This window comes from Ambystoma mexicanum, chromosome 2p (genome assembly GCF_040938575.1).
Source record: "Ambystoma mexicanum isolate Mex_15411 chromosome 2p, UKY_AmexF1_1, whole genome shotgun sequence".
NCBI classification, from domain to species: Eukaryota; Metazoa; Chordata; class Amphibia; order Caudata; family Ambystomatidae; genus Ambystoma; species Ambystoma mexicanum.
The window spans coordinates 1,381,133,093-1,381,156,727 of record NC_090923.1 but is presented as its reverse complement, the minus strand read 5'-3'; the positions used below and the strand labels follow the sequence as shown (position 1 = coordinate 1,381,156,727).

Genomic DNA, 23,635 nt, shown 5'->3' with positions numbered 1-23,635 from the left:
GACCACAAACCCATACTGTGCTTTGCCTGGGAAGGGGCTTGCCATATATGGAATAGCCAGCCTGTAGAGGGCAGGAAGAGGGCCAGAAGAAAAGGTGTGCAAAGGTCAGGGCGAAATCTTGAACTGCCATTTTACACTATATGGTACTCTAAAAGGCATTATGCGGTAAAATGCAAAAGTGCACATGTGAAAAGTTAGAAGGGCAGAAAAATATCTGCCAATAGTACGTCCTGGACACATGCAACTTAAAGAAAAAGGAATGCAAATGATCTCTGCTGCACTTCACTATAAGGTGATGTGTGCAGCTTAAAATAAACAAGGAATTTTGTAATTGTCAGTCCCTGTGCACTGATGGCTATAGGGACTGATCTGTGATCCCAAAATAGATGAGCTAAGCAAGGTGAGTAAAGGAAAAAAGGCCTTACCCTGAAATGACAGGACATATTCCAAACAAAAGCAAGCAGTTGGGGTTTCTATAGATGTCTGTGGCAGGAAAGCAGCAAAAAAGAAATCTTTTCCTAACAGTCTGCATTGTTGGCACAGATGTTCCCGAGGAAGCTGTTCACACATGCTGCTGCCAGTTAGACCTGGAATTAGTGAGAATTTCTTTTAAGCTGGTTTGCTGCAGACCGCACTACAGCCTTGATAAGAAATGTCTCTGAAGCCTGCAATTGTTTTAGAACAAACACAACCACTTTGTGAGCAGAGCAGATAATAGACCAAGTCTTCTTTTGTGAGATGCTCTTACGTGCTGCTGATAGGGCAACATTTTAAATCCTAATGATGCTGTTTTAAAAACAGAATCGCATTCCAAAAACTGAGTTCGGTGTAGATGAAGATATGCGAATGCCCACCTAATTCGTTGTATCGTGTTTTTCTGAAATGCACGTTTAAGAAGATGGTCTACACAAACTGTCAATTTCTGTTATCTAGTTAACAGTTGTTGGGTAAGAATTAGTGCCTTCCAATTGGTGAGGGGGGACTCGGGACGCAGATTTCCTGCTTCTGTAGGCTCCTCTGGATGCCCAAAAAGATCTGGCTGGATTCGGACTTCGGAAGACACTGCACTCACAAGTGGTCAAGGTACCACAGGTATTGGGCTTCTGCAGCCTTGAAAAGTCACAGCAAGTCGGGGTTTGCCCCAAAATAGTTTGTCTTGTGGCTAGTTGGTTCCACCAGCCTAAGGGAGGAAGCCGTCCTTTAGGGTCTTCCCTGTCGATTCGAAGCAGGGCTTCACTGGGGCACTTTGCGGTCCAGGAGGGTGCTGCTGGCGTCTTCTGTCGTCTTCTGCTTCAGATGTTGTCCTCCAGTGGTCGACTCTGCTTCTAGTCCCAAAACCCTTGCTTTTTATGCAAGTTCCCGTTCATTCACAGCCGTAGGCTGTCAACCACACAGCAGGGTGGCGGTCCTCCAGGACAGCCAGCCACCCAATTGGAACTGGTTTCACTCAGGCACACCTACAGACAAAGGACAGGAAAGTTTCGGGACCCTCCCTCACTTCATGCCTTTCCACACACACTGGAGCCTGGGCTGAAGCCCGGCAATGGCAAACTACACAAAGGACTGAATCCTGATGCAAACAGTAAAAGCCTAGAAGAAACGAATGAACAAGAAATGGTGAAAAGTGAACACCTGGTCCATTTTGCGAAAATGGTCGCCCTTAGGTGCAGCACTGCAGCTGAGCTCTCGGTCTGCAGATGCATGTTACTAGGTAGTAAAAAAATGAAACCACTGCCACCAGCCATTCAAGTGAGTTAGTGTAACAAAATGTTACATGAGGAATGGGTTAAAGGAATTACTATATAACCCCCCAGTACTCCACATAGGGTGGTGTGTGCTGGCCCCATAAAGTAAAGATAAGCAAGACCGGGGTCATCTTAATATTCTTGGGAACAGTAGTTCACCCAAGAAAATGTAATTAAACATTAAGAAGTCCAAGGGACTGCACAACAGGTCCTGTGTCACAATGCAAAAGCAGATGCCTATGGAGTTTAACAGACTCCATAAAACAGTAAGGAACATAGAAAATCATAGTCGGAAAAAGGTCCCACTCACTCGGGAGTAAAAATTAAAAAGACCGGAGTCGAGCAAGAGCTCAGGGTTTCTAACGTTAAAGGGCACAGAAATGAACATTCTCCCTAACAGTACTAAAGAACATACTACTACCTGGTGGTGCATTAGTACTCTAGCCCCTGCCCTGAATTGGTACCTGTCCGTGATGAGCGATTCAAGGATTGAGCTGCTTAACCTATATGATTTAAATGCAATAATCCAAAAAATGCAATGTTTCACACTCCTTGTGGAACTGCACACTGTGCCAGTCCCAAAAAAATCATACCCTCAAGATGTCAGGTCTGAAATGTTTTCTGAAATTCAACTTTCTCAGGGCTTCACCTTGTGTCTCCTGGTTGGTAGACCAGCTTTATTAAGTGTTGTGAACTTCAGCAAGATTGTGAACCCTTATAATTTCTGAGAAAGCATACGTTTCTAATGTAACTGAGTTGTTTTCAAGCAGTGATTTCTGGTAGAATCGTCGATTTTCCACTGAGGCCAGTAAACTGGTGTCATCTTCGCTCCTGCAAGAAGAGGGATGATGATTGTGAACTGCAACAACGGCAGACTTGCTAAAACACCTTTGAGCTATCCCAGACGTTGTTGGGTGGGTTCATTTGTGCATGGCAGAGTGAACCATCTGCTGGTTATATTTGAGGGGATGTCTAAGGCACAGAACGGCTAACGTTGCAAAGTGTAGCGCTTCAACTTCTTCAAATGAATTAATTGACTATAAAGGTGAGTGGCCATTTGGCACGGTATGTTCAGAATGTGGTGTACCGAGCTAGTCACCATAGTAGTGGTCTGATGGTATAGAAGCTCAAACAGTGCACCTGCAATGGTAAATACTGATTTGTGTTTAATATGTTAAATCCTGAATTTTTGCATCTTGGAGAAGTGCAGTGTTCGAAATAAAACTCTTTCTCCACCTTGTGCCCATCATTCTATTACAAAAAGGCATAGCGCACGCACATACACCCACACACAAACCGTTTTTGCATTAATTCTTTAAGCAAAAACACAGGAAATTGTGATACATTTTTGTAATCGAATGAAGGGCATAAGCTTGTGAAAGGCCTTCATTTCCTGAGCAATAGTGATTAGCGAACATGTGATGGATTTGGGGAATTGGGAAGATGTAACTGGTAGCATCGATTAGGACATCACAAATAGACAATTTTTATAGATTTAGTTCTGTTTAGGCTTGTGTGCCATTTATGGCTACGTTTTGAAACTAGGCAGAGAGGAATGGAGCGACTCTAGGTTTCATGGGTGTGCCATTCCTAGTGAGTAGGTTATTTTGGATGTGCAGGCTACCCTGGTCTGGCTAATGGTGGACAGAGACCACAAACTGATGTGTCCCAGCTTGCAGAAAAAACAGAATGCCAAACCTTTTGGATATTTGCAGGCCGAAGGTAAATTCAGTACTCGAGCTGAACACTTAATTTGTCAAGTCCCTCCTATTTTCTCCACTTTTCAATAATGGTTTATAGGGTAACCAACCGTTGAACTTAATGACTTTTGTTTTGTGTTTAAATAGCATTTCATGCAGAAGACCAAAATTCATCCGACACATATTTGAGAAAATGGTGTATGGCCAATATTTCCAGGATAGAATTGTGATAAGTGTGCCGATTGCTTCCACAGACAGGCATGGATGGATTTCAAACAATGCTGCTAAACCACGGCAATTGATGTGGCAATAAATGTCTTTTTAATTCATTTCAGCGCCATGGGGACAGTAGTACTGGATGGCCAGATTTACGTCTGTGGTGGATATGATGGAAACTCATCCTTAAACTCTGTGGAATCATACTCTCCAGAAACTGACAAGTAAGAATTTAGGAATTCTTTTTTTGTTTTGTAAGTGTTTTGGTTAAATAAACCATATGAAACAATGAAATACTGCGTTCAAAATTGAGGGGAGTTGGGAGCTATTTAGCTCCTGCTTCTAGCATAGCAGAGCCTGGTTAGCTTGGAACTGGTGCCAGAAACTACTTTTGGCTCCTAGGGCCAACTGGTGCCATCGAAACGTGTAAATGTGGCATTAACTGAGTATTTGGGAATGTTAATAAAGAAGGATTAGACTACATTTACTAATATACATTTAAACACAATGATTCATACAAAATGGACAACGTTAAAGGAGCATTTCTGGTAGCTCTTGGTTCCCCTGCAGTGGCTCTGGCCTACAGGATGATGCCCGACACCCAGGAGCTGGCTTTATCTCCTGCTAATCGAATCTTAACTTCGAACCCTGAAATACATATGCCATACAATATAAAGTAAGAAAAAATACAGTTCATATTATAAATTACTTAATATGCCCAATAGAAATGTCTCCAGACTTAGTTAAAATATGTAGCTATAAGTTGTTTTTAATATCCGTTTTAAAATAAACATTACAATATACTAATAATAATCTGCCTATATTTCATTAATCCGTTCTAATATTTTTAACCACATATGATACATAGTAAAGTTCAAAATGGTTCAGTTCCCAGAGTACAATAGGCTCACATTTGATCACTATGGTAATTATCCAACTTGTTTATAATGTTATGATATCCTTTTTGATGGAACTCATTCAATTTTACACAATTTGTTAAAAGATGTCTAGGAGTTTCAATATCGTAATTGCATAATCTACACAACCATTGGGAATAAGGTAGGTTTACCCATGCACCAGTTCTTGAAAACGTCTGGAGTAGATCCAGTCTTAACATTATGAAGCCACACATTCGTATGCCAATGATTTGTCAGATAGTTGCAAGTTGGCTCGATTAGGAATGCCTGCTTCACATAGTCTCCATATTTTTTAGATTTACCCAAATAGGTGATATTAGCATTTCGATCCCAGATTTTTCACAATTTTTTTAATGGTTATATGACTCTCCATATCAACCTGGTATCATATATCTTCGAAGAATTGAAATATAGTATCCCGCCATTGCCACAATACAGTGGGATTATCAGTACTTTCTTTCTGTAATATATATTTTTTTAAATTAGAATATAGACAACCCTGTTCATCTATACTATCATCATACGGATATAGGATATACCCATCAATATCCTCTGACAACCCCAATTCTCATTCTAAAGCTTCCACCGGCGTATTAGTCGGCAAACCAAAGGTGTTCCTCCAAATGTTCCCTTCTATTTTTTTTCCGAAAGGAAGATACTCTTATAATTAATACCTCCAGTCCGTAACTCGCACATCGAACTAAACAAGTTTTATATAATTTAATTAATCCTTCAGTGGAATAACCACTTTTGGTTCTCACAAAGCTTGACTCTGCCATAAAACAATTTTCTATTTTCTGTCGTATGAGAGCCTCCAATAGCTTCACATTGAGTATCTGACATAAACATTCCAATATGTATAATACAAATGCACAATTTCTATCTTATGTGAGGGCATTAATCATGTAAAGTTACCATACTTTTTCTTACTAGGCCCAATCACCATAATTTTGGTTTTATGGTAATTAACTACAAGTTTCCCAGAGTGCATCCATACTAGGCTGTAACCAGATTGGGGTTTTGTCCATCAATATTGTGTCATCAGCATAGGCAAGCCATGCAAGATGCTTACCCCCAACCTTCGGTGTAAAGTTCCTACAGCAATTCATTTCATGGCCCATATCTGATACATCTATATTATAAAGAGTTGGGGCCAGAGAAAAACCCTGTTTCAACCCCACATTGGTCTCATGTGTATTGCACAATACTCCCTCCTTATTCAACCATATTTGAGTCACGTTATCTGTATACAATTCACGTATAAAACACAGTACAGTGGGATTAAAATTCCATACCTGAAATTTAGACCATAGACCTTTTCAATCAACGGTATCGGAAGCTCCTCTAAAATCAGTACAACAAATGGAGATCCAAACTTCCCCCGATTTGTTTCCTTATTAGATATAGCAATGTCCATTCATTGTGCAGAGCGGACATACCTTAACGAAAGCCAGACGGTTGTTTGGATATTATATTATTTTCCTTTATCCATTTATAGGTCTTTTAGTAATATTTGCGTGAACATTTTCAAGCAGGCATCCGTTAAGGCCATTAATTTATAGTTGTGGGGGCCATCACACACTCCTTTCTTGTATCCTGGGGTTAATATGGTAACCTTCCAGCTTTTGGGTATAGAACCCTTACATCTGATAGTTTGGAACACTTTGGAGAAAATATTTGCCCAAAATCTTGGATTAGTTTTAAATATCAAGTTGGGTATTCCATCAGGTCCAGGAGCCCTAGAGGCTTTAGTTATGTTAAGTATACATTCAATATCTTCAGTGTTAAATATAATATCTTTGGATTTGTCTCTTTGAATTTTATACCAAGTTTTATATTTTGAATCTCATTATAATACACCCCTTTGATGTTTCATCTAATCAGCCACACTTTTACCATTCATTTCTTGCTTTCTCTCACCATTCCCAGCACTATATTAATTATTCAAGTGCCAGAATGTCCTACCATCTGATTGTTTTAGCATATTCCTCATTATTACCCACTTCTTCGAATGTTGAGGCCCTGTGTTAACGTACAAAACTTTTATAGTGAGTTTTTAAATGAGCTATTTGAGTACTCATCATATCCTCTGCTATATAAGTAAGTTTTAGCATTTTTTTTAATCTCTTTATACAAATTACATGTTTCCATTATAATCACAGTATCATAATACTCTTATGCAAAAATGTCTTATTAGTATTTTGGAATCTATCCTGTATAAATGGCATGGAAGACACAAAGTGCTTCATAGAATATTAAATCTATTTCACCATCAAGACAAGACCTCGAACATTCCATCAAAAAATTCCTCATTTCGAAGGGATTGTGTCCTCCGACGTATTCCTTATCTTTGATAATTCGTCTCCAGCTTGCTGGCCTCGGAAATGTTTTCTCTGTAGAGGGTGCTGCGCGCATCGACGTCCGCCGAGTCGATGTCCCTAGACAGCCACCGCATTGGCGCCGATGTCACCATGCCCATAAATAGCCACGCGTGGCGTCCGTTTCTCAGTTCCGTTTTTCCGCGCTTCGTGGGGCCTCGGAATATCGTTGCGCAGTTCAGTCAGAATAAAACCTCTTCTAGTTACTCGAAATACCAACTCGTTCTCCATGGCATCATCGGAAGAGACGACTCCGTGGTCCGGCTTCAAAAAATGTCGAGACTGCGGAAAGAAAATGTCGATAACGGATCCACACAGGATCTGCTTGTGGTGCTTGGGAGTCGAGCACCATTGTTCGGAGTGTGAGGACTGCATGTCCGTGACGGCAAAAGCCTTGAAGGAGCGCAAGGGGAAGCTCGAGAGATGTAAGTCAGTCAAAACCTCCTCGAAAATGTCTTCGGCCGAGTAGAGGCATTCGTCTCCTCGCCGTCGAAAGCATTCCAAGTCTTGAAGTAGCTCCCACCATTCGTCGAGGTTTAGACACTCAAAGACGAGACGTTGAAGATCCCCTTCCTCGTCATCTTCTGCTTCCCCAGAAAGGGTCTCCTGCCCCACAAAACACAGCTCTCAGGCTGAGTGGGAGGAATTCAGGCAGAAAATGCTAAGTGTCTTCGAGAAAGCGGCCTCAAGCCCCCCCCCCCCAACCCCCCCCCTCTCGAAGACAGCTGAGGGTGATACCCCGGGTGAAAAACCCCAAAAAATCGAAATGCCGCGAGTTGCTGCACCCGGATAAAGAGTCCACCCGAGAGCGCCACGGGCCATCGGGTAAGAAGGCACCATCTTCGCCGTCGTCGAAGATCCCTTCGACGCATGGATCGGCGCCATCGACGCCGTTGTGGAAGGGTTCTTCGACGCATCGGTCGATCAAATCGACGCCGATAAAAGGGAAAACCACAGCTACTTCACAGCCAACGGTTATACCAAGAGGCCCCGGCACGACGCCGAGACCGTCGTCGAGATCCTCGAGTAGGATCACGATCCTCTCGAGTTCTTCGAGGCCTCTTCCAGTTTTCTCGACGCCTTTCTCAGCGTCTTCGAAGCCTGTCACATCGGCGTTGACGTTTTCTCACCCAGTAATGATGAGTTTGGCTCCTTCTGCCTTAGAAATGGGTTTTACACCGTTTCCGAGGTCAGAGTACCCCGGATTATCTTCAATCTATGAAGAAGGGGAGGATTCTGACCAGGAAACCTTCGGGTTGCAGAGGACCACACTACCTGTTGCAGAGGATTTTACCTCTGAGGAAAGAAAGTTGAAAGGCCTACAGGAATCATATGAGGCAAGTGGGCTGGACACTACTCCAGAAGTGGAATTTGTCAAGCCAGACCCAGGGGAACATGGCGAAATACCCTATAGAACCCTGATGGCAAGGATTATGGAATTTATGGGTTGGTCTGCGCCTTCACCTGTTTTTCAACAGGATGACCTGACAGACATAATAGACAAAGGTCCACAGGAGGATCCTCTGGCCCCCTTCCATGCAGCCTTGCAAAGGAAGATTTCATCAAATTGGGAAACTGCTGAGGTTATCCCTGCAGTCAATAAAAGATTGTCAGCCAAGTATAGGGTAGCTGCGGCTGACCCTGAATACTTGCCAAAACACCCGACTCCAGAGAGCCTGGTGGTTCAAGCGGCAACTTCATCAAGCAGCAGATCCGCTTACCCTACTGTCCCACAGGATAGAGATGACAAAAGGTACGATTCCATGGCAAAAAGTCTTTTCTGCTTGTAGTATGGCGTTGAAGTCCATCAACGCCACCTGTACGCTCGCCGGGTTTAGTCACACACTGTGGGAATGTGCTTCATCAGCGGCTGACTGCATACCGGAAGGACAGGAAAGGGAAGCCTTTCTTAACATCATTAAAGATGGCAAAGATGCCATGTGCGAATCACTTAAAACTGGCATCGATTCCGCTGACGGGATCAGCAGGGCCATGGCGGCAAGTACGACAAACCGCAGGCATGCGTGGTTGTGAAAGTCTGGCTTTGCTCCAGATGTACAGGCCAGACTTTTGAATATGCCCTTTGACGGCTCTTCTTTATTCGGTAAAAAGGCTGATGACAGCCTGGAAAAGTTGCAAACATCTAAAGCAGCAGCAAAATCTTTAGGAGCTACAATCCGCCAAACTCCTTCTCACCCCTCAGGAACCTCTGGGAGAGGAAAGTCCTTTCGCTATTATTCCTCATTCGGGAAAGGCAGAGGACAGCCGGCTCAAAGAGGCCAAAGGAGATCCACCCGAGGTGGATGTGTCAAAAGTACTAAAGCCGCAGCAGGTGCCTCTTTACCCTCGGCATCTGCAGCAGCCGCCCCCAAACCACCCTGAGGTCTTTCCACACAAAACACCTATAGGGGGCAGGTTAACTGCAGGTTAACTGGCAGGCTATTACGTCAGATGCTTGGGCATTGGAGACAGTTGCCCAGGGTTACTCCCTACCCTTTCTACACATCCCTCAGTCATCCACCGGGGCACAGCTCTTTAAAAGTTCCAGATCCGCTCCTCTTGCAGGAAATTATAGACCTGCTAGAGAAAGGTGCCATAGAACCGATACCTGTAGCGGACAGGAACAAGGGCTGGTACTCCCCCCTACTTTCTCATACCAAAGAAGGACGGAGGACTGAGACCCATCCTGGACTTAGGAGAATTGAACAAGTTCCTCAGGAAGGACAAGTTCAAGATGGTCACACACTCTCAGATCCTTCAGGCCTTCCAGCTCCAGGACTGGCTGGTATCTCTGGACCTTCAGGATGCTTATTTCCATGTGCCAATCCATCTCAAACACAGGAAATACCCGAGGTTCGCAATTGGCGGCTCTCATTATCAATTTCGAGTTCTGCCATTTGGGCTAACCTCCGCCCGAGGGTCTTCATCAAGCTCATGTCGGTAGTGGCTGCGAGTCTAAGGAGGGAAGGGATCCACGTCTACTCCTACCTGGACGATTGGCTGATCAGAGCTGTATCTTGGGAACAAGCTCAGATCCAGCTAGATTGTCTGCCACTTCCTTCACAAAGTGGGCTTCTACCTCCAATTTAAAGAAGTCACAGATGATACCATCACAGAGACTCCAGTTCATTGGAGCGGTCCTGGACACTTCCCTGGGAAAAGCCTCGCCACCAGAGGTGAGGGCTCAAGATATTCTGCAGATGGTCAGCAAGTTTCAAAATGCCCAACGTCTCCCAGCCTTCGACTTTTTGAGGTTGCTAGGCCTCATGGCATCCTGCATCTTCCTTGTGCCAGAGGCTCGCCTGAGAATGAGATCTCTTCAGTGGGCACTGAGAACTCAGTGGTCGCAATTCTCAGGGAGAATGGCAGATCTCCTCCGGATTCCGGACAAGGTAGCCCACGACCTTCAGTGGTGGGCCTATCCAGAGAACATCTTGAAAGGAGAACTGTTTTGGCAACCATGGACGGAGAAAACAGTAGTCACAGACGCCTCACTCACAGGGTGGGGTGCCCATGCCAACGACTTGACCAGCAGCGGTCGTTGGTCTCCATCGGAGTCCAGACTACACATCAACCTATTAGAGCTGAGAGCGATCAGACTAGCGCTGAAAGCTTTCCTGCCATCAGTACAGGGGAGAAATGTCCTGATAATGACGGACAACACGGTGGCCATGCACTACCTCAACGAAAGAGGCGGCGTAGGGTCACTGCCACTGTGCAGAGAGACAATGCAGCTCTAGTTTTGGGCAATTCAGGAAGGAATCTCTCTATCGGCAGTCCACCTAGCCGGAGAGAAGAACTTGACAGCGGACGCTCTGAGCAGGCAGAGCACAGTCTCCCACGAGTTGGAGCTAGCTCAGGAAGTTCTTCAAGAGATCTTCGCCCTTTGGGGAACCCCTCAGGTGGATCTGTTCGCCACCAGCACCAACAGGAAGTGCGATCTGTTCAAGTGAATTTCCCCCGAGAGGAGCTCTAGGGGACGCGTTCGTAGTGTACTGGGAATTCCCACTCCTTTACGCGTTTCCACCAGTCCCTGTTATTCCTCAAATGATCAGGAGGTTGAGAAAATTCTGGAAAACCATGATCTTAATTGCCCCGGGCGGGGCCAGGAGAACTTGGTACCCAGACCTTCTAGATATGTCCATCTGTCCTCCAATCCGTCTTCCACTCAGAGAATCTTCTCTCACAGAAGGGAGGTCAGCTTCTCCATCCAGACATCAGAACCCTCAACCTTCACGCTTGGTTTCTGAAAGGGTGAGGTACACGGATTGGCACCTCCCTGATGACGTCACGGAGGTGTTGCTTTCGGCCAGAAGGCCAGCAACAAAGTCTTTATACCGCTGCCGTTGGAACAAATTTTTGCAGCTGGTGTAGAGAAGAGAATATCGACCCTTTTTCATGTGGTACACCAACGGTGTTATCGTTTCTACTCTACTTGGCAAACTCAGGCCTTCAAGTTGGCACTGTAAAAGGCTATCTCGCAGCGCTTTCAATCTTCAAGCGCACTGCGGAGGAACCATCGTATTTCAAACTACCTCTAGTAATACAATTTCTCAAGGGATTAACTAATGTTTATCCTCCAAGACCATTCCAAGTTCCCTTATGGGACTTAAATTTAGTCTTAAATTTCCTAATGGGTACTCCATTCGAACCACTCCACTCTTGTTCGCTGAGATTTCTCACTCTTAAAACTGTCCTATTGGTGGCACGAACATCTGCTACGAGGGTGAGCGAATTACAAGCTCTTTCTTGTAAACCCCCCCCCCCCATACAATTTTCCGTAAGGACAAAGTTGTCCTACAGGTGAAGCCTAATTTCCTCCCAAAGGTGGTTTCTGAATTTCACATCACTCAGAAAATTACCTTACCTTCGTTTTACCCTCCTCCCCATCCAGGGGAAAGAGGAAGAAAGGCTACACAGGCTGGACCCAAGGCAAGCTCTGAGCTTTTACATCAGCAGACTTGCTAGTATTAGGCACACAGACCAACTGTTTGTAGGATACTCGGGTCACAAGTTGGGACTAGCCATAACAAAACAGGCCATTTCCAGGTGGATTATTTTGGCCATTCTGGAATGTTACAAACTGGCAGGGAAAGAGCCACCCCAAAATCTTAGGGCTCATTCAACCAGGGGTATCGCAGCCTCTTGAGCCCTCTAAAGAGGGGTACCGGTCCGAGACATATGTGCGGCTGCCACATGGTCGTCCGCACATACATTCACAAAATTTTACAACCTGGATTCCTCCACTAGTCAAGAGACCAGATTTTGAAAAGCCTTATTACATTCGGTTCATTCCTAAAAGGGATGCATGACATTATTAGTCCCACCTCCAATTACATGCCACTGCTATGGGAGTCTATTAAAGATAAGGAATACGTCGGAGGACACAATCCCTTCGAAGAACAAGTTACTTCTTACCTTGTAACGTTCTTTCGATGGGATGTTCCTCTGATATATTCCTTATCGCCCCTCCCATCCATCCCCGCAGTAATACTTCCCTTGTGGTTGCAGCTTACGCTCCTTCAAGGTCAATGACCAATTCAGGCATGACTTATCTTATGCTACAAAACGGAACTGAGCAACGGACGCCGCGCGTGGCTATTTATGGGCATGGTGACGTCTGCGCCGATACGGTGGCTGTCGAGGGACATCGACACGTCGACGCGCAGCGCCCTCTACAGAGAACAAATTGGCGAGGCCAGCAAGCTGGAGACGAATTGTCAAAGATAAGGAATACGTAAGAGGAACATCCCATCGAAAGAACGTTACAAGGTAAGAAGTAACTTGTTCATCTTTGTATATTGTTCAATGCCCAGTATATTCTATTACCAGCTGTATTTGCGTTATCCCCAACTTCTATAAACTCATATCAAATTTCCTTAGACATTCGCATATTTTAATATAAGCTCAGTGATAATGGGAGACACAAGGTGAATAGTAGCCCAATTTGACTCAATTGATGTGAAGGGAATCTCAACTAATTTGATAACTTTTGTCGAGATTACCTTTAATTCCAGTACTTGGTGCATCAATTCCAGTACATTTGTCCTATTGTGGAAGGGGTTATTTGACAAAGCAAATGTATCAATGATTTGGATTGTAGTAGTTTTAGTCATAGAAGGTCAAAGTATCTTTTTATATCAATCATATTAGTTGTTTTTTTCTCCCGCTCTACCGCACATCGGCCATCCTATTCTCGGTAACAGATGTTTCTATAATATCCTCTAGTGTCATGTCATATCTATATCAAACATATCCTCATCTATCACAGGTGGTACCATATTCCAATAAGTAACCCTGTCTCCTTTGTTCTTAGTCTGCCACTGTTTTAAGTTGCCTTGCTTGTTGTCTTTGTTGTTAATTATCCTTTTTACGGGTCCCACCTTCTTTTGTTTCCATTGTTCCATCAGACTCCACACCGGTCACACTTTCAGAAGTTGTTTCAGCTAAAGACAGGGATCTTCTAGATAAACCGTTTTTCATAAACAGCTTTTCTTTTTCTTCATTCGACTTTTACCCTGGTTCATTTTACCCATTGTCACTTGTTTCCCCTTAGCCATGTTGCTTACTTCGGGACAATCGACCATATTGGACACCCCACCCTCCTTCATGCAATTTAACTATAGAATCTTCTGCAGTGACACTTGCTACTGCTTGATTAGGTACACTAATAATTACTTCATTAACTTCCACATTGCGACCAGGAGCCATTCCAATTATTAATTGTAGGAAGGCATACTCAAGATTGCCGACTGTCTCTTTTAAAAAATGCTGCTCCTTTATAAATAGAGCTACATAAGGTAAAGAGGGCTTTAAGTATTTTCATCTGCACAGGTTCCGGTAAAATATCATCCGAATATTCAGTAGATGAAAATTATAGGGGTGGAGGCAAATGCATTTTCAGCGATCTTCCCAAGGTCGGGTGATCGTTCCAAATTTGTCGGAGGTAACTAAGACCCTATTATGTTAGCTTGTTCAGCAATCTCTGCCCTTTATTCAGAGAGACCCTTTTTCAAATTTAGTATCCTGTTAAGAAGCTAATTATTATCTATGGGATCAGGTTCAGATATTTATTTCATTGGTCATCCAATCCCACAGTTAGCCGTGGTCCAACTTTTGATATAATTTGGGATGAGGTAGCAGGTTCAACACCTACTGGCTTTCAGATAATTTGTAATTTTATCTTTTGCCATTAGGGGCACACCCCTATGGGCCCAAACAGCCTTCACCACACCTACAGCAGCCCCAATAGTTTGCAGCTTGCAGTTAATTCTGCCATTAGCCGTTATATTTAATGTTGTGAATTGCCTTGGTACCTTCCGTCACCACTCTGGCCCTTTTTACAAAGCTGCACAGCTAATATTTCTTTGGAGACCGCTGGCATCAATTATCTGGAGGAAATCCCAGTGTATGTCTGCTGAATGATGTGAAGACACTATTTAATAGAAAAGTGCTGCAGAACACAGTACACCCACCTATTGGCACACTCTAAAACCACAAAGTCAGGCTGTGGTGTGCGCTGGGTTACGGAAGAATAGTACCAATGGTACTGCAGTGTGCCCGACAGTGAAGGTACAGTAGCCGTAGTAAGATAACAATAATACTGCAGTATCCCTGACAGAGCACAAACAATAACCATAAGTGTATTTTAGTGTCCAAATGTAGAGAAGAATGTAAGTCCTTATGTTATGGTCAATCACAATTCACCATCAAGTTCTGCCAACCAAAAGCATTACATTTTGCAGACCAGTTAACGTCTGGCAGCAGATCTCTGGCGCAAGCGGCGCAATATTTCAACTTGGATCATAATTGTGGATCCCCACAATTATGGCTCCATGTAGGCCTCAGGATACATCCTAGGGTGTCGAATGCTCCGACTCGGTTTTAACCACAAGCATTGCGCTTGGATCCTAGATATATCGCTTTACTGCTTGCAGTAGCAACAATACCGAACCATTTTCAGGTCGGCACAGTGAGGAGAGTGGAAGAAGGAAATGTCAGTGGGATTTATGACTCTAATTGATGTTACATGGGCTGCAGTACTCTATCTTAACTCTGCAAGCCCTATCAGAAAACACACAGCCAGGTTTATTTGTAACCAGTTGTAGTTCGAACTTTAGCGGAACAAGAATAACCGTGGAAAGCGACCAGCACCGGTCCCAGAAGGCTAACTCAGCCGCGCGCTCAATAATTCCACGAATAACTCGTTTGATCTTCCGCCCCATGCGCTGAACACTGCCAAACACTTCTGTACACTTTCTTGTTTGTTTGGGAAAATGTCTTCCATTTTAGATGTTAATCTGTTATTCATGCTTCACGTCAGTGTCTAGACATTTCTCTTCTATTTCTCTAGGGCTTTCTTCTTCGATTCACTAGTAAACCAAGCCTGTGTGGCATCTTTGGTAAACAATTCCAGATAAAACCACTTGGACTACTATAATTCAGATTCTGTCGTGATGCAGTTCCTTTCTTCCTATTTCATGGGCACAATGCAGAACCTCTTGGCTTAACTCTGACTTCCTCTTCCAGAACTGTCGACATTGGGACTTGATGCCGCTCCATAGGTTTTGATGTATTTGAAGGGTTGTTGGGACAGTTTTTCTGAAGTCCAACTAAACGATCAATAAAAACCATACAACTGAGACAGTACATCCACTCTTAGTATAAGGCTGTACCACCTGAGTATTTGGTATCTTAGACAGAGCAGCCAGGCTTATTTTAGGAAGGCGAGAGGGCTGTAGGAAAGTACAAAAACCTGTAGCATACAAATGGTTCAAAAGAAGCTTGCACCCACTAGAACTATAAAAAAAGAGGTTTATTATAAATACAAGGAGGCCAAGACGCAGTATAACACAATGCTTAAGGTACACAGACCAAAGCATAGACCTTGTTCAGAATAGCTAACCTCATTTCTAGGCAGGTTAGACCTAATACACATTTGGACTAGAACAAAACTATTCAGGGGGGGTAAAACCACAAGTTATGTTTAGATTACTTACAGTAATTCAATGGTAGTAAACCCTGCCAGTCATGCACTGAGTTAAGCTATCACTTAGTAAACCAGCCCTGTTATCAGTATATTTTTCCGAATAGTGGGACACACATTCATGGTACAGTATGAACCTATAACTACATTCAGGGTATCCTTCAGTTATACTATGTGCGTAAGACCTAATGTTGTAATCCACTATTACAGTTCTTTTTAAGATCAGTTAAACACAGATTAAGGTAAGCAATAACTTCTTATGCTATTTTAGGATTGCACAAAGCAGACAAAGTAAAGTAAAACACACAGTCCAGTTATTCAGAATGGCACACAGCTATTAAAGCGAAGTAAAACCCAAGGCAGAGTTATTCTAGACAGGCTATACAGCAGGTCAGGGGAAGCAAGACCAGTTGGTAAACGTATACACAATAGTTAGGTGAAGACAACAGCATTAATTTCGGGAAGGGGAGGATCCAATTCACAGGTACGTAAAATAACCTTATTTCTGATGCTTGTGAATCTGCTTAGAATCACATGCTATGCATATAGTCCGACATCTAGTGGCAACCGCCGAGTATTGCATCTTGTCTTTTGAGGATCGAAAGGGGACATAGACATAGGCTTGCCTGTATCACTATCCCCAATGTGTAGTGTACCCAAAATCCCTCACCCGTCGATGTCCCTCGGTTTGGGTTTTTTCCCCCCAGCTAGCTGGTCACCTTATGCGCAGCTGACAAATTGCAAAATGATATTCTTTCCCGAGCTCCGGTCGTTTATATATTATTTGTCCCCTTTGATCACTTCTCAACCACCGTCGATGACAGCAGAAGAACAGACTTTGACGGCTGGTGCTCCCCGTTCGACGCTGTCGACCGCATGGCCGTGCCTTGTGGCCGGCCTATACAGTAGGGAGAGCAGGGTGCGGGGTCTTTTTTTTTTTTTCAAGAATGTCTTTCCTTCTCCCCTCTCTTTGCCCCTTTGGATTTGCTGTTGCTTTAATACACCTGAGCTATGAACAGGACACCATTTACATTTTGCCCTTCCTGTAAGGGCAAGTACCCCTGGAAGGACATGCATCGGAGGTGCAACAAGTGTCTCCCTCGCGATCAACACGATGCGTCCTGTTGATCTTGTCAGCTCTTGCATCCTAAGATGATCAAGGAGTGCTCAGTTAAGCGGTGGGCGGCCTAAGTCATGATGCAGGCTGAGGGTAGCTTCCCCATCACCGCAGACGCTGACAGTGATGTGGAGGTAATTGACGACCGTGGCTTCGATACGGATGCCATTGACCTCTCATCGGAGCGATCACGAACCAACCGACCGTCGCCGGCCACACCAGGCGGGACAATAGTTCTGCTATGGGGAATGTACACCCTGGCGACAGGGATGAACACGCTACTCATAAGATCAAGCACACAATCCCCAGTACCGCTTCGATGGATTTGATAGTCTCGCAAATATCATTTTGGCGGGCAGTAAACCCAAGGACAAGTCAAAAGACACATTGGGAAACAGGATGAATAGTCTGAGAGTCCACAGCCCCTATCCAGTACTCTCACAGAAAATGTGTGGGGTTCTAGGCAGGTAGATCCCCAGGAGGAGCCCTTTCCCCCTCTGAACCCCTCTGGCTCCTCTTTATTGACCAGGGGAAAATGTGAAGACTGTATGAATAGGCTTGCAAAATTTGTGGACTTCTCTGAAAGGTTCACGCCCAAAAGGCCTAGTGAAGAAAACATTTACCCTCAGTGGCCAAATTCCAGAGAACCTCTGGCCCTCTTAATGAGGAAGTCTTTGACCTGACAGATCCGGAGTAAGCTCCTCTTGACCCCTATTTGCAAGAAGAGGATACCATTGAGGATCCCATTTACCAGGCCCCAGATTGGGGCGCAGAGCCACCAGTGGACAACCCACCATAGCTGTCACCTACTCAGACCCCGAATCCTTACACCATATGCATAGATCCTCCGTCCTCCCACCCCTGCGTCAGGCATCTCGTATAGATGATCAGATGGCATTTAACGCCATTCTGGAAAAAGCAGCCAAATGTTTCCAGATAGCACCGCAAGAGGCGGGGCAAGATTCAGATTTTGTGGAGGATATTGTAAAGCAGCCTCCTGCTAGCCAGCCTATCCCTTTACTTAACTCAATTAAAAGGTGCATCGCCCCTTCCTTACTAACACCTTCACAGACCAGGACTGTGAATCCACAGGTGGAGAAACTTTTTCACCCCTCCCCTTCTGAACGGCTCTATCTTCTGGGCCATGCCATCCCAGATTCTCTTGTGGTCACTACAACAAGAAAGAGGGCACGGGTGCCCTTGTCCACAGGTGAGGCACCACCAGACAAGGAATGCCAAACACTGTATGCCCCAGGGAAGCGAATTACTACTGCGGCAGCATACTCCACCTGGATTGCCAACCATACCACGCTGTTGGCCAGCTATTCGGATGTTCAATGCAACCTGCTACAAGAGGGCCTGCAGGGGGTCCCCGAACCAGTGCATTTTTGTCTGCTTACAATTGTATCAGAGGGTAAGCAAGTGAACCATAACATCCTTAAAAAAACCTTGGATGCTGCGGAGACAGCAGGGAGAACCCTGGCCCAGGGTACCCTTTTGAAACACCATGCCTGGTTGAAGCCGGTGACATAAGCGTCTCATCAACAAACCAGTGGAGGATTCTAACATGTTTGGCAAGGCTGTTGATGAGGTGCTAGAAACTGCCCAACAAAACACACGACTTTAAAATCATTGAATCAAATCACTCGAAGGCCCATAACAGAGAGGAGGAGGTTCTCGCCGCTCCTTTCACGGACACTCGTTCCCTCCATAACCAATACAATACGGGTAACACATGGTCCTCAGGACAAGGGTCTGCTGCTGTCATGATCTCTGCTTCCAAAAGGTCAGGGTTTTCCCAACTCCCTTGGAAGCAGATCCATAACCCAGGTTCCGAGTGCCAACCAGTCCCAATTGGGACCTTTTGGACCCAGTCCTGGCGCCAGTGGCACCAGGCTCATAAATATGCCCAGTCCCAGCGCTGGAAGCACCGGGCTCATAATGCTTGGGTGGACTTACCTGCAGCAGACCATGCTGCTTACTTGCCTGCCAGTTGAGCCTCTGATCCTCTTCTGTTTGGAACTACTTTTCCTGTTGGGTGGGGCAGGAGCCACTCCCTAGATTCAGAACACTGGAACTCTTCTGGAAAGCAGGAACTCTTTTCTTACCTAGGCGTGGCTGTGGAAGGAGACACCTAAGCACTACAGGAGGCTATTTAAACCACACCCGATGGATGAATCTTGCTTTGCGTTATTCTGCATCCTCTGCAGCAGAACGCTCATCGTGTCTTCTGCATCTGATCCTGGGCCTAAGGAAAAAGGCTTACCATCCTGAATCCAGTCTTCAGCAACACCTATAAAGACAAGAAAGAACAGGTTAGCATTACGGTCTTCAGTGACAGCTCTTCACTTACCTGGTCCATCGGCTGTCGCCAACGCCTCGCGCTGCATTCCGGCATCTGAAAGACAAAGGCTTACCTACTCTTCGTGCGCTCCGAAGGTCTTCACACTGCATTCCGGCCTCTGAAAGACAAAAGCTTACCAACTCTTCGCACGCTCCGGAGGCCTTCGGCGCTGCATCCCGCATCTGAAAGACAAAACAAGGTGCGTTTAAAGACATTGGGGAACTTTAATACTCACGTGCCATTACTCCTTTCCACATCTAACCCAGTGGGTATTCCGGCACCCTGCAGCCGCTCCGAACTTGTACCTGCAAAATAAAAAGACAGTTAGAGCGCATCGTGAAGCAGGCAACAAGCGCTTACTTACATGCTTCCAGGCGCTTCTATTCATCACACGGGCTCCATCTTCAACTCACTTCAGCCTGTCATCCGCCATCGCCGGAACCCTGCAAAACAAGAAACATCATTACTAAAGACTTTAAAGACATTAGAATTACTGGAAACTTACCGTTCGTGCAGTAAACGACGGACAGCAGTCCTCTGAAGTCAAGAGGCCTGCTCCCCTTATCCAGTGAAGAAACTGGTTACAGCACCCTGCCCCGAGGCAGATGGAGAGCACGGCGTTCACTTACCTAAGGTGAGAGCGTTAACCTTTGGGGTTCTACAGGAGAAGAGAAAGGGAAGAAGAGAGAGACATTCAATAACCCAGTTCCTTAATCCCATATTTTCTATCTGCAGACATCTTACCCTTCGAGTCAGACATACAGTGCACAGAGGTCCAGCCCAAAGAGCCAGCCGTGTGTTACACATCACCTTTGAAGATACGGTATACGCCCAGTCAAGACCGGCGCCTCTACGGGAATCAGGTGAGCGTTACAGCTGCCTCAAATCAGTATCCCCCTGGAGGACAACACCGTGGGAAAGGAAGGGGTCGCAATGCCACCCCTAGAGGCTCCCTGGCCTCCAGTCAGAAATGACTCAGATCCGGGTCCCCTCCCATGCTTCCCCGGGACGTTTAACATCTTTCTTACACGCATGGGAGGGGATTGCCACAGAACAGTGGGTGCTCAAGACCGTCACCCATGGTTGTTGCATCGAGTTCAGCCGGCCACCTCAATTCAGACCACTGAAGTCCAGGCATCTAACACCGGAACACCTCAGTATCCTGCTGCAAGAGGTCAAGATCCTGCAGAAAAGGGTGCAATCGAAGTCGTCCCCGTTCTACAGGTAAACTAGGGTATTTATTCAGTGTGCTTCCTTGCACCCAAAAAGGATCTCCCCATGCACCCTGTGCTAGAGTTGTGCCCAGCGAACAAATTTGTCAAACCAGAAAAGTTTTGGATGGTAATGCTGCAAGAGGTAATCCCTATGCTAATGCAGGGGGATTACATGGCAACATTGGACGTGAAAGATACATATTTCCATATTTCAATGTTGCCAGCACACAGGAAATACCTAAGATTCATGATAGAGGACAAGAACTATCAATTCAAGGTCCTCCCCTTCAGCCCCAAGAGTATTTACAAAGGTACTGGCAGTTGCAGCAGCTCACCTGCGCAGGCAATCTATCCCAGTATATCCATACCTCGAAGACTGGCTCATAACGGAGTATTCCTACAGAGCATGCCTGTCAAACACCCAAAAGACGATAGACCTACTCTTCAGCCTGGGATTCACCATAAACGAGAGGAAATTTAGCCTAGACCCCAGCCAAGTCGAGCAATTTCTGGGGGCATTAATTCAGACAGAAGATAACATAGTCTTTCCCTTCAGCGAGAGGGTCCAAAACCTGCTGTTTCAAATCCCTCTATATTTAGCTGGTCAAGAGGTGACGGTACGCAAGTCCATGCGACTGTTAGGCATGATGGCGACCTGCATATACTTGGTCCCTCACGCACAATTGCGCATGCGCCCCATGCAAGAGTGGCTCAACAGCCAGTGGTGTCAGGTCAGCGTACAATGGGACGATCTAGTGGTTATCTCGGCAGCCCTTGTTCTCTCTCTCTGCAGTGGTGGTCAAGGGAAAACCTCTTGAAAGGGAAAACCCTTCACCACCCTGCAGTAGAAGCCACTCTTATGACTGATCCATCACTCACGGGGTAGGGGGGGGGGCTAATCTCCTTCAGCAGACAGCGCACAGCGTTTGGTCCCCAGCGGTAGCATCCAACCACATAAACCTGTTGGAGCTGTTAGCTCTGTTCAAAGCCCTGAGAGCTTTTCAGACACATTTGCAGGGAAAGACAGTACTGGACCTTACGGACAGGACCACGGCCATGTACTACCTGAACAAGCAAGGGGGCACCCACTCTCCAGGGTTATCCAAACTATCCCAGAACATTTGGAAGTGGGCTCTCAAACACAAGATGTTCCTACTGTCACTACACGTTCCAGGGGAACTCAATCTTCTTGCAGAAGTGCTCAGCAGAGACTTCCCACTACCCTTAGAGTACGAATGGCGACTAAATGAAGACATTGGCCCTCATTACGACCCTGGCGGAAAGTAACTGACATGACCGCCATAGCGTAAATAGCGTTTCCGCCATTGCACGATGGAGTAAAGTGCGGCTAATTCTGACCCATCGGGCACGAGCATTACGCCATGGCGGAAGTGCAAAGTCCGCGATGGCGGAAATGACCCCAAAACGCCCCTTACCGCCGTCGTACGCCGCCCTAGGTGCAATTCCGCCACCCATCTCAGCGGTCACCGTAATGAGCGGTCAGCGCAAATTACGGTCACCGTAAATATACGGAAACGGAAGTAAAAACATGGGGCCGGAACGGGAAACAGCACGCCGTACACCTATAAAATCAGAATCCCAACACAACCAGTAAAAATCCGACCCTGAGACACATCCCAACCCGTTAGCCACCCCAGTTAAAAAACATAAATATGGGAAAAGTTGCTAAAAAAGCGTGTGATCGCAAGCGGCAGGTCCACTTCTCCCATGAGGAACTCACCGTGCTCACAGAGACCCTCCAGGAGAATGCTGCCGTCGTCTTCTCGACGCTAATGACCAGGACGGCACTTGCGAACAAGAAGGCCATATGGGCCCTGGTGGCACAGCGGGTAAGTGCGGTGGGGACCACACCCCGCAACCCACAGCAATGCAGAAAGCGATGGGACGACTTGCGGATACGCGTCCGGAGCATACTTTCTGCCAACCGAAACATTGCCACAGCTACCGGGGGAGGATCGGAATCACCCATCAAGTTGACCCCCTGGGAAGAAATCTGTGCCTCCACCATTGGAATGGAGAGCATAGAGGGAGTCGGAGGGATGGAGAAAGGAGTGCAGACATCCGAAGAATCAGGTAGGTGGCCCAAATAAAACAATGCTAAATCCACAATGTCCAATCATGTGAAGTACCATGTGTCCCCATAGTGCAATAGAAACACATGTCCAGGAGAACGTCCACATACATTGCCATGATAGCGCCCTTTAAAAGTCTGATTAAATACATAAATAAGTAAAATTCCTAAAAACACCCTCTACATGTGCAGCATGCACACCCTAACTGCAGGCTGCAAAATAACTGCATCCTCAATCCACACAAAAATGAGACCACCTCCAAGGCCCTGACCCAAATCACCCTCAGGTACCACCCCAATGCATGTGATACATTGCCATTCCAATTTCCACAGACCCATAAATAACGCTCGCCCTCCTTTACTCCACCACAGGGTCCGATTCAAACGACGAGCTTCAGGACACCCCTACCAGCACACCTGCAAAGAGGGCCAAGACCAACGGCCAAAGACCCTCCACCTCAGCTGCACGGATCAAGACACGGCAGCAGCACAAATCAAGTGGCAGCACACTGGAGGGGACTTCAACAGGCACCCCAGCAGCCAGCATGTCCACAACAGCAGCACCACAGGACCCCCAATGGATGCCACAGAAGGCACTGCTTCTGGTGGCAGCAGCACCATAGGTGACACTGCTTACATGCCAGCATGCTCCGACACAGAAAACGGTGCTGTCGATGTAGGACCCATCCATGACCTGTCTCAATCCCCCTGTTTGTTTCATCCCGTACACCATGAGGAAACCACGCAGGGGCACCCACAAGACGACGACTGGCCAACCCCCACAAGGCCTGTGGCAAGGCAACATGAGGTGATCAGCCCCTCTGTGACACCACCGCAAATGGGCATGGCCCAGCAGAGGCAACAGTCCCTCGAGCAGATGATTGTGCAACAGCAGCAACTGGCCACGCTCCTCAAGGAGCATGCTG

The 23,635-nt window shown here is 45.9% G+C and overlaps 1 protein-coding gene across 3 annotated transcripts in view; it reads left to right on the top strand.

Moving 5' to 3' along the window:
• Positions 1–23,635, top strand: part of KLHL18 (kelch like family member 18) — a 590,797-nt gene that overhangs the window by 475,520 nt on the left and 91,642 nt on the right. For all 3 annotated transcript variants that reach the window (XM_069645788.1, XM_069645787.1, XM_069645786.1), the window contains one exon: positions 3,781–3,885. In XM_069645788.1, the coding sequence (XP_069501889.1) occupies positions 3,781–3,885 (105 nt within the window). The remainder of the gene's footprint in view (positions 1–3,780; positions 3,886–23,635) is intronic.